The sequence below is a fragment of the Elaeis guineensis genome, chromosome 6 (assembly GCF_000442705.2).
Source record: "Elaeis guineensis isolate ETL-2024a chromosome 6, EG11, whole genome shotgun sequence".
NCBI classification, from domain to species: Eukaryota; Viridiplantae; Streptophyta; class Magnoliopsida; order Arecales; family Arecaceae; genus Elaeis; species Elaeis guineensis.
Genome location: NC_025998.2, coordinates 133,775,378 through 133,786,697, shown reverse-complemented (window position 1 = coordinate 133,786,697; position 11,320 = coordinate 133,775,378). Strand labels below are relative to the sequence as shown.

At 37.9% G+C, this 11,320-nt stretch overlaps 1 protein-coding gene across 5 annotated transcripts; it reads left to right on the top strand.

Annotated features, from left to right (window-relative positions):
* Nucleotides 1-1,764: 1,764 nt before the first annotated feature.
* Nucleotides 1,765-8,170, top strand: LOC105034317 (GRF-interacting factor 1). Of its 5 annotated transcripts, none has more exons than XM_073259950.1 (6): nucleotides 1,765-2,120; nucleotides 2,396-2,475; nucleotides 2,809-2,866; nucleotides 4,348-4,424; nucleotides 5,799-5,880; nucleotides 7,350-8,170. In XM_073259950.1, the coding sequence occupies exons 2-6, from the start codon at nucleotides 2,444-2,446 to the stop codon at nucleotides 7,752-7,754; spliced, it is 654 nt and encodes a 217-aa protein (XP_073116051.1). In that variant the 5' UTR covers nucleotides 1,765-2,120; nucleotides 2,396-2,443; the 3' UTR covers nucleotides 7,755-8,170. The 5 variants fall into 5 exon arrangements, with proteins under 5 accessions (XP_073116051.1, XP_029117411.1, XP_073116052.1 ...); XM_029261578.2 differs by having other exon boundaries at nucleotides 1,770-2,120; nucleotides 2,396-2,583; XM_073259952.1 differs by lacking the exon at nucleotides 1,765-2,120 and adding an exon at nucleotides 2,209-2,290 and having other exon boundaries at nucleotides 2,396-2,583.
* Nucleotides 8,171-11,320: the final 3,150 nt, after the last annotated feature.

Below are 11,320 nucleotides of genomic sequence, written 5' to 3'. Positions count from 1 at the left end.
TCCTAAATCCTAAATCTTAGACCCTAAACTTTAAAATTCAAAACCCTAAATCCTAAATCCTACGACCGTAAACTCTAAAATCCCAAATCCTAAACCCTAAATCCAAAAATCAAAATCCTAAACCCTATTCGCAAAGCCCTAATCCTCAAAATCCCAAAACTCTAAAATCCAAACCCTAAACCCTAAACCCTAAACCCCAACCCCCAAAACCTCTAAACCCGATATCCTAAACCCTAAAATCCTAAATCCTAAACTCTGAATCCTAAAATCCTAAATCCTAAATCCTAAAATCCTAAATTTTAAATTCAAAACACTGAAATCCATATTCTAAGCTGCAAACCCTAAACCCCAAATCCAATCCTCAAGCCTTAAATCCCAATCCTTAATCCCCAAATCCTAAACTCCAATTCTTAAACCCCAAATCCTAAACCCCAAGCTCAAATCTCCAAATCCCAAAATTCAAAATCTTAAACCCCAAACCCCAGACCACAAATTCTAAACCCCAAACTCCTAAACCCCTAATCCCTAAATCCTAAACCCCGCTGATCAATGGATGCGATTTCATCCCTGGGAAAAAGAAGAAGTGACAGCGAAGATGATGAGAAATTATTGTCTGACCAAAAATTTTTAAAAAATTTAGGCTCGAGCCCAATCCGTACCCAATTAGGCCATCCCAATCAGATTTTTAGCCACTCTGGCTCTCTTCCTCTCTTAAAAAAAAATTAAAAAAATTCTAAGCTCTAACCTCCAGATTCTTAGCAAATCCTCCTGTGGCTCCTTCGCCTCCATCTACCCAAAGCTTCTCCATGCCCACCCCTCGCCCCTGGCACCACTCGCGGCTCCTCCACCTACCCATGGCATCTCTGCCTCCCTTCCCCCATGGCTACTCTACCCTTGGTGTCCCTCTCTCCCCTCCCAATGCCTATAGCTCCTCCACTCTCGATCCCCCCAATGCCTATGGCTCCTATGCCCTCGGTCCCCCCTGATGCCTGTAGTTTCTCCGCACCGCATCTTTCTCCCTCTCAGCCCATCGTACCTACAATTTCTCCATGCCACACTCCCCCCCCCAGTGCCTGGGCTTCTCTGCTCTCGGTGCCCTTCGTTGTCGACATCCTCAATAAATCCTCCAGATCGTACTCTCTCGATATGTTGTCGACCATCTAGTAGATGAAGAGGGCTATCATGGAGGTCTTTTCTATACTAGACTGTGCTTGGATGATGACATTGCAATCCTGGATAATAGGAATTATGGTCTGCTGAATAGCAAAGGATTTTTCGAAGCCATAGGCATAGATCCCTTGGAGGAGGTCATTTGGTCGAAGCTCATGATGGTCTCCACCCCAAGGCTCGTCTCGAAGATCAGATTCTTATCGTCGATATCCTGGCTTTATGACTGCAAGCCTCGAGGATCATCATGGCAACCGCCACCATAGGATATGAGATTGGAGCTCAAGGGGGAGAGACATTAGGGACTCGGAGGAGGGGTGCAAAATCTAGGAGGATTTGAGAAGCTCATTAATTATTAAGTCAATTTAAATTTTGATTAGACTGACTTCAGCTCGAGTGAATCTTAGTTGAATAAATCTATATCTAAGCTAATCTAAAGATAATTGATTCTATAACTAAATCAAATCTGATTTGAATTATTCGGTCTCAGTCCATCTAAGTATTCGAGCGCATTTTTGCTCGAGTCATGGATTTTCTCCTTCCCCGCACGTGACGGTAGGAGAGGGAGACAAAAATGAAAAGCATCGACACCCGAACCCTCTGTGTGCTCACCTCCCATCCTCAAGCAGCAACAACGGCTATAAAGTATGCATCGAATTGGGAAGAGCGGCTTCATGCGGTGAGGGGAGCGTGAAAGCAACAAGACGGGGGAGGCGGGGAGAAACCTCCTAAAATTAAAAAAAAAAGAAAAAACTCCCAAAGCCCGAAAACCCACCACCCGCCCCCTCTGCTTCGCCACCTGCTCTCATTTCCTGCCTCTTTCTCAGCAAGGCGGGCGAGCGAGCGAGCGAGCGAGAGAGAGTGAGAGAATGCAGCAGCACATCATGCAGATGCAGCCGATGATGACCGCCTACGCCTCCCCGAATCAGATCACCACTGATATCATCCAGCAGGTCCTCTTCTTTCCTACTTCCTATCCTTTTCGAGGAAAAATCTGCTCTGTTCTTTTAATCTGTTTGCTTTTTGAATCTTTCCTTGGTTCTGTGTTTTGGTTGTGGTTCTTGTTCCTGCTTTGGTTGGATTTTTTTGTGGTGATAATGGTGTATTGGGTGATGCATTTCAGGTGGGTGGATGGTATTGTTTTCTTTTTTTTTTTTTTTGGATGGAAATGGTATTGTCTTTTGAGGCAAAACTTTCTCTTCATATTGCTTTTGTGGTTTGTTTGCAGGAGATTCTCTTCTTTCTTTAGCTGTGGCTCGGTCTTTCCCCTTGTTGAATGTTGATGAGTTGGCTGCTTTTTAGGAAACAGTGGGTTTTGGGTGATTCATTGGCAAATGTTGCTTTTTCTTGATTGCTTGCCCGAGCTCCTCATTGGTGATTCGTTTCAGAAGGGAAGGGTCTTTATGTGATTTTTGGGTAACATGGGGGTTCTTTTGTGGTTCATTGTCATGTGGGGATCTTGTATTTTTTTTATTTATTTATTCTTTTTTTTTTTCCATTGGTTGCTTTACTGTTTGCGTTTTAGCTTAGTTGGTCTGTTCGTCATTTGTTTCAGATCTGGATATCTGCTTTGACAAGAACTGAGTTGCCTTTTTCAAAATTTTGTTACTCTTTTTTTCTTTGGCATTTTTTGTGGGGCAGGTTATGTTTCTCTTCAGGTGCCCTTGAGTCAACCGTGGAAGCTTGGATGGTTCTTTGGGTATGGTATCAAACTTATTTTGAAATATGGTTGTTCAAGCTTTCTTCTATCCATAAACGTCTCACGAGATTTTTTGTTTTATTAGCAAGATAACAATGATTTTCTGCTAATTTGGAAAAGTTAGGGGGCTTTTTTGGCATGATGATTTGGAAAGAAATGTTCTCTGCAACACTCTTAACTCGTAGATGCTCATAGAATGAATCATTAACTAATATTATTTTCTGTTACCAAAAAAATAATATTATTTTCCGTTACCAAAAAATAATATTATTTTCCATTCAGAGAGGCATAGACGACCAACAAAATTCCCCTCTCCCCCCCCTTTTTTTTTTTCAAATAGTGCACTTGTAGATACCTCCTCAATAAAGTTACTCCATGTTGAAACCGACTAGAAGAATAACAGACCGAGCCACATCCATGCTCCAGCTGCTGCTAATTTTAAAAAGGTTTCTGCTTGTATATGGTCCTTACCATTGTCATTCATCCTATTTCTCCACTTTTTATTTCATTTCTGGTTCGGAAATGAAGCGAAGCACCACCATGCAATTGTTACCTCAATTTGGCATTATGAGTTTAGAGAGGGCTAACTTGGTTACTTCTTTGCTCAACACAAGTTACTTTGAAATTGAATTGTATTACATTTATGTTAAAGTTCATTATATTTTATGAGCAACACTAACTCATTGAAAATGCGTAGAACAGACTGTTTATGGACTGTGCTGACTCACTATTTTTTCTTTTAGATTTTGTTAGTTTGGAAACTCTTTTCATGAGTGAGCCCATTTCTGGATGATATTATTTGATTTCTTTTGCTTGCAACACTCTCTTTTAGTTTTGGTTCTTTTCTTAAAGCTTAACTGACTTGCATATCCAAAGTATTTTTTTTTTAACTTAGCCAATCCATGAGATATATTGTCATAGCCAACTGAGTGCCAAAATAAGTCATAAATAGATCATGTGGTCATAACAATTTGATTATGTATGAGACTCTGTGATTATCAGATCCAATTTATAAGGCAGGCTATATTTTTTAACCTTCCATACTTTACAGGATTTCTGTAAGTCATGTGTGGATTGGCACATTTAGAATCAATTTGCTCTGCTTCCCGGGCAATTTTTTTTTTCATGTTTTTCTGATTTTGACAGTGCATAAAGATGTGATATCTGTCTATGGTTGTACTATGATGCTCCTGTAACCTATGTGATGCTCTTGTAACCTATGTGATGCTCCTATTATTTAACTATGTGCTTATCTGGTTGCATTTTTTTTTCCTCCTCTGTTGACTTCTTGTTAAGTAAATAGTAAAAATCTTTCGAGGATTGTGATTGCCTTATGCATCTATTTGTTCTCTTTTCCGAAGTAGTCTTTTCACTTCGTCTCTCTCTCTCTCTCTCTCTCTCTCTCTCTCTCTGCATTTGAATATGGTCTAGTTTTCCATCGAGTTTCTGTCACATCTTGTTTCTTCTTGATTCTGTTGCAGTATCTGGATGAGAATAAGCAGTTGATTCTGGCCATTCTTGACAATCAGAACTCAGGGAAAGCTGATGAATGTGCTGAGTAAGTTCAGAATCCCTTTGTTATGCAATTGGAGCACATTCAGTTAACACTGTTAAAATCAAACTGACCATTTGAAATTCTCACCCATAATCAGATATTTGGAGTGTCCAAACCTGCCAAGTAAAAAGCTTGGGTTCCAGAAGGCAAACCTGAAAGCAAGGGTTTTTAATATATAGTTAGTTTCTTCTCCTACATGCTAAAGATTTTCATGATCTACTGATATAGAGTCTTTCGTAACAACCAGATTTTGCATTTCAAATCATCTTGTGATATATAAATAGTGATAGATGAAATTTGATTGCCCTGGTAATGTTGATCCCAGCTCTGAGTGAGAAAACTTGATGGTTGACATCAGCTTGATGGCAGATGTTGCGAAAATACTAAGCTATTCAACTAATGTTGATTTTGTCTGCAAGTCAATGATTTATCATGACCATGTTATACTGTGCTGGTCCATACTAGTGCATACCATACCATACCGTACTTGTACTGAACTAGCATGCTATACTGGAGCATATCGAGTATTATTATAGTGAACTGACTCCATATTGGGCATATTGACATTGTACTAAGATGGTAGTGGTACAGGATCTGGTGCTGGGACTGCGAATATTGATCACGACCATCCAGCGTTTATCATCATATGATATTAAAGGAATGAAAGTCAATGTAGTTTGTTCTAAATTGACTTAGATGCTGCCTTTGTTTTTCACTTTTGGCCTTCAAGAGCTGTTTATCTTTTGTGCATACTATGAAATAATTACTCAGTGAAATTTTCTTTTATGTCTTTGTATATAGATGAATAAAACCATGAATAGTGTAAGCAGATTCATTAACTTTTATTCCTGGATCATTATGTGGGAGAACAACATAGAATGGAATGATGGGAAAGAGGTCTCTCTGATGTTCTATTGCAGTTAATGAAACTGGATGCATGCTAGATTGGTGTCGCTAAACATAATTTTTCCTTTTTCCTCTATTACTTTTTAATTTTTATATATATTGTCATGTTTCGATTTGTATCTTTCGAGACCAGTGTATGTCACCTAGTTGTATCAGGACAGTTTTATTAAGCAGTCTTTTCATAGACTGAAAGTTGTATTAGGAACAGTTTTCTTACTAATGCTACATGATATGCGTGTTCTTTTTGCATTTCTGCTAGTTGAGTTAAAAATGAAATTACCTGGTTAATTTGGTCATCTCTTAATAATTTCAAGTGCTTATATTTTTGAAAACCAAACAATGCGCTATACTCAATCTTCTTCTTTCTAGATTTTTTTTTTTGAAATATTTTTGGTATATGACATGGAAGTACATTGTCATTTTGTGGTGATAAGAAACTTAACTTACTATTTTATTTTTCTGCTATCACAGGAATCAAGCTAAGCTTCAAAGAAATCTGATGTACCTTGCTGCGATTGCAGATAGTCAACCCCAAGTACCCACCATTGCCCAGGTATAAAACAATGTCAATGTTAATCCTTCTTTTCATCTTACCATATAAATCATGAAGCACTAGATTATTGGGAAACTTGAATATAATATTTTGGCTTATGTTGTTTATTTCTTACAGAAATGAGTATATATAGTTTTCTACTGTTAGTACTTGAAGCATTTTAGTTTCATATATAAATTCTAATTATAATCTTTGTTGCTTTAAATTTAATTTCTTCCCTGGTATAGCTATGAAGGAAGATGTGCTTGCTTAGGAGTATGGTTTGAAATTATAATAGTGATATGTGCAATCTTTTCTTTCATATACTGATCGTCTTTCCTATCTCCTTCAAATATGCAATTGTTATATATTAGGCTTTGTTGTACCGGTCTCAGGCATCGTAACGGTAGCTTATTGGTACAGCATGGGTTCGTATGTACACCTTTGTATTGATACATGGTATGTTACTAGAGGTGAGACAATAACTATATCATGTGTTAGTACAATACTCTATTGGACCTTGATACTTTTCAGGTATCTTATCAATATGGTGCAGTATGCCCAATACTGGCAGAACGGATCTAAAGCAAACCTAGTTATACGTAAATTTTGATTATGATATTTGATGCTTTCTACCCTTAAAATGAATGCAAATGCCCTTCTTTGCCTTGTATAATGATAAAGGACAATGTTCCTTCACAGAAATACAATTTTAACGATATAGGTGGTGTATTGATTTTTTTTTTTTCCACTTTCCCTGTAACCTTCTTTCTTTTCTTTCTCATCGTTACCAGTCATCTCAGATGTTTTCATTGAAAACCCTAAATATCTCCATGGACCTTGGCCATTCAGACTACCACTTTATCCAAGGAAAAGCTATAACCAGTTGACTCATGAGTTCCTTTCTAATCCAATGGAAAGGATCAATTCCTTGCTTGTTGCTGAAAGCCAACTGGCTATAGACTATATTTGTATTGCATCCACTGCCACCTTTAGAACTTGTAAAATCATGTTTATCTACCTTTTGCTATGGGTGCAAAGATAACCGTTAGTTCTTGGAAAAAGACAACAATGAAGATGAAATGCTGATGTACAACAGCAGGGTGCTGATCTAGAACAAAATTATATACTTGTAGCAAAATAATGAAAGTAAAAAAAAAAATGTGAACATCGACCAGACCAAACTATAAGCTGTCAGCTTCCTATGCGTAAATATTGAGGGATCATGGAAGAAATTTGAGATTGAGAAATGCTATATTCACACTTAAAAACTTTTCCCAGAAGCCTTTTTGGAAAGAAACATCATATTCTGACTGGTGGGAGGTGCCAGTATATGATGTTTGAATCCCAAATAGGAGTTCCAATATCTGCATTCACAGTTGACATGATCTTTTTTTTTTTTTTTTCTGGCCCTAAGGACATCAACTTCCATAAAAATAAAAGGGGCCTGGTGGTTGCATATCTAATGTTAATTGCCTTCTTTCCAACAGTTTCCTCCCAATGCTGTGATGCAGTCAGGTCCTCGGTACACGCAACACCAGCAAGCCCAGCAGATGACACCCCAATCTCTCATGGCTGCTCGATCTGCCATGCTGTATGCTCAGTCGCCTATGTGTGCATTGCAGCAACAGCAGCAAGCACCACTGCATAGCCAACTTGGAATGAGTACCGGAGGGAACGGTGGGTATAACATGCTTCATGGTGAGACCAGCATTGGGGGTAATGGGACACTGGCTGCTGGAGTGTTTCCTGACTTTGGTCATAGCAGTGGGTCTGCAAAGCTAGAAGTAGGGAATGCACTGCCGACCGAAGGACGTGGTGGCAACTCAGGGGGACAAAGTGGGGATGGCACTGAGCCTCTCTACCTGAAGGGCTCGGAAGAGGAGGGGAGCTAGCTCGTTTCTGTGGTGGGTGTAGTTGAGAGTTTTAACCGCATAGGAAGGTGTTAGCAAAATTTTCATGTTGGTTGGAACAATCAGAACGGTTCAACTTACCGGTGGAATATGTTCCTCATCTTGGTAGTGGTGCATGTTTATGTTGATAAGGACCATGAACTTTGTCTCTCAAACTTTCTCTAGTGTGAGATGCACTAAGCATTAGATTTGTAAATTTGTAGGTGGGTGGGTGGGTGGGTGGTGGACTTATTAGCTATTGCTTTGGCTATCAAACCTTGTGTTAAAGTATGGTGCTGCGGTTATCTCATCAATCGATGTTGCTTTGATTTGCTTTGGCTATTGCTTTATGGTATGTTTACTGTCCTGCCTGGAGAAATAATAGGAAACCTCCTTTGGGGATGCTCCTCTTGTGAAAATTTTTCCTCCTCACATGTTCCTGCTTGCCATTTATGAGTCAATGGGAAATTGTTGAAGAAACAATCTGATGTAAAATATTGTGGAGCCATTACAATTGTGTATACAGGTTCTTAACTTGATATTCAAGGGGGCACCAGGAGAAGCTTTTTGTTGGGTGATGGAATAGCCAAGTAACAGGTATCTGAAAATTTTCTTGGTGCCTCTTAGAACAAGAATAGCACTTTGATAGAAATACAGCCATCCATGGGCAACCTGGCTTACAGTAGCTGGTGCATATGGTATAATCGACAAAATGGAAAAGACCTGAGAAATCAGAACAGAAATGAGGGAACATTTTGTTTTGGTAATGTTTTTGGTTAATAATTCTCAAATGTTGATAAATTGTTTATGCCAATTTTGAATCTAGCCATGGTTCGGTAGTCATAGCAACTTCATCACTTTTGTGTATCCATTGGGTGGCAGTGGCAGCCTTTTCGGGGATTCCTTAGGGACTGATTCACTCTGCATAGATTGACTGAATGGAGAGTCTTCCACTGGTAGGCAATCATGTGTTTCACTCATGTTGGCATTCTTGATATCTTTAGGTGTTGTCATCAAAACCCTTCCCCGGTGGACAGAACCAGGTGTTGTCACCAAAACCCTTCCCCATGAACAGAACGTTCTGCTATTGACACTTGAAAAAGCAGCTTTCAAGGTCTCATTTTTTCCTTTAAAATCTGACATGTTGTAATTGATTTTTGTGATACTATTGTTATGCAGTTATATGGGGAAGTCGTCTGCCTCATTAACTTGTTCACGATAGAAGGTTGTAATAGGAGGAAAAGGTCTACCTCATTAACTTGTTTACAAAATGAGGTATAGTTGCTGCACTTTTCCAGATTCGTATCATGCAAGCTTTTCAGCATAAATGGCAAATTATGTTTTAGAAGGTCCCATTCTTACAGCAGTCAGTGTTTTACTCCATGTAGAGTTAAGCTAGCAGTTCTCAAATCAGTTTCAGAATGTGGAGTTTGGTATTGCATGAAGCTACTTGTTCATGCGCTTTTTTTCCATCTTAATGGAATAATCAGTTAAATGATTTCTTCATTGTTTTCAGATTGAATGTGATAATCATGACATTTTCTTCTCTCTTGTATATTCGGATGTATCACACTCCTTTTCCAGTGTGTGTGCATATATATGCATGAGTGTGGGTGTGTGCATGCGCGTAGGTTTGGTGGTTTTCATATTGGCTCCTCTCAGCATATTATATGGGGAATTTTAAGATAAGTTTCATTTGATATTACAGTTCTCTTTTTCTTTTTTGAACTTTAATTTGTGATGAAATGTAAATTACTGTATGGAGATATATTCTGGAGGATATCAAAATACGTATAAAAAATAAAAAACTGGGAACATGTTCAAATTTTATAAGAAAGGATTGCAGTTTGCTCATAAAATCCTGTGCTATAGAAGTTTGAAATTTGAAGAAAGCTTGCAACTCTGACATATAAAGTCAACCAAGAAGATTGTCCTTGGATCTGATGTAGTAGGTGCTTGATCTATTAGTTATGATTATTAATGGCCATTTTTTGAGTGAATGGGAGGATGACCCATTCGCATCATAATTATTTAAATTAGATTTTTGGGATTGCATGATCTAAGAGTTAAACCTTGATCAGGCTCAATTTGTGTCATTATTTGACTTGCATATACTATTTGGACTTTCTTTTTCTTTGAAGAAATTTCCGGACTTTAAATTATGATGTCTTTTAATTCTATATTGTTGATCATGATATATAACATCATAAAGGCCAAGAGGGAGATGAACTTAATTTTCTAATAGACTTTTGTCAATGTCATAATCTGGATGGGACAATTTGTGCCCCGTCTCTGAACTGTGGCAGTCTAAAACAACAAATTTGTAGTGCTCTAAACTTCTAATACATAATATGGATAATGGATTTATTTACCATGATTATCAGCTTTTCATCTTAAATCATTAAAGTTGGTAGCTTGATTCCCATCTCTTCAAGCGAGAGATCTTATGTTCAAATTTGAGTGGTGGAGAATAACTGCCATAAGTTTTTTAAAAAAAATATGGAATAACATAACATTTTCATCAGTAAGCATGAAAGAAGCCTCGAGAACATCGTCTGAGGGTACTTGTTGATTCACCTAGGCAGTAATCCAGTGCAATTTTTGTCCGATAGAAAACCAGTTCCTCTAAATTAAGATGCTGGAACATGGACTACAAATACAAAAAGAGAAAGGCCTTGTCCTCTTATCTTGACTAAAAATCTTCTTCTCAATAACAACTCCTTAATTTTGATTTTTTTTTGATAAAAAATAGATATTCACCGCATATATATATATATATATATATATATATATATATATATATATATATATATATATATATATATTATTGGCTATTTTGGAAGAGATAAGCTCAAGTACAACCGTAGTGATGGAAAAAATCAAAGTATATATGAATTTTTCTGAGGGAGTCGGTCTTTGAACCTAAATTCGTTTCCTGAGAAATGCATGCATCGGTTTTATTACCAACAAAAGTTTTTATTAAATTTATTTTTGACACCAAAGAGGAAGAATCCTATATTAAAATTATTGTGGTGTGAAAGAAAATACATCATTAATCCCACATTGGTTGGAATCAAGAAAAAATCTAGTTTATATACGAAGGGACCATTCTTTTCACGTGAGGTATCTTTTAAGAGTCAAAATCATGAAGCCAAAAAATAATCCATACAGTCCTTGGGATAGGGCCGTAGGTCAAAGCAAACAATATCTGGAGTACACATTTTTTGGCAAAACTGTGGGCCCAAAATCAGCCCATATAATCTCCCGAACTATGGAGACATAAGCATATAAAATAGCATCAGCAGAGATAAGAGAAGACAACTTGGTGGAATTTGATCTCCCTTTTGCCAGCATGACTCCGCTCTCCATGCGTGCAGGTTGCTTTAAAAGCCCATACTGCCTTTTTCATCTGTGATATGTCTCTAAAAAGGATTGGTTTGTTGCTTGATATAATCTTTCTCGTTAATCCATGAGATTACTGTTTCTACCCCCACCCCCCCGCCCTTCAGCCAAATCTGGGAGCTTTTATATTTGAAAAGTGCTATGCGCAACCCCTCCTACATGGCCAC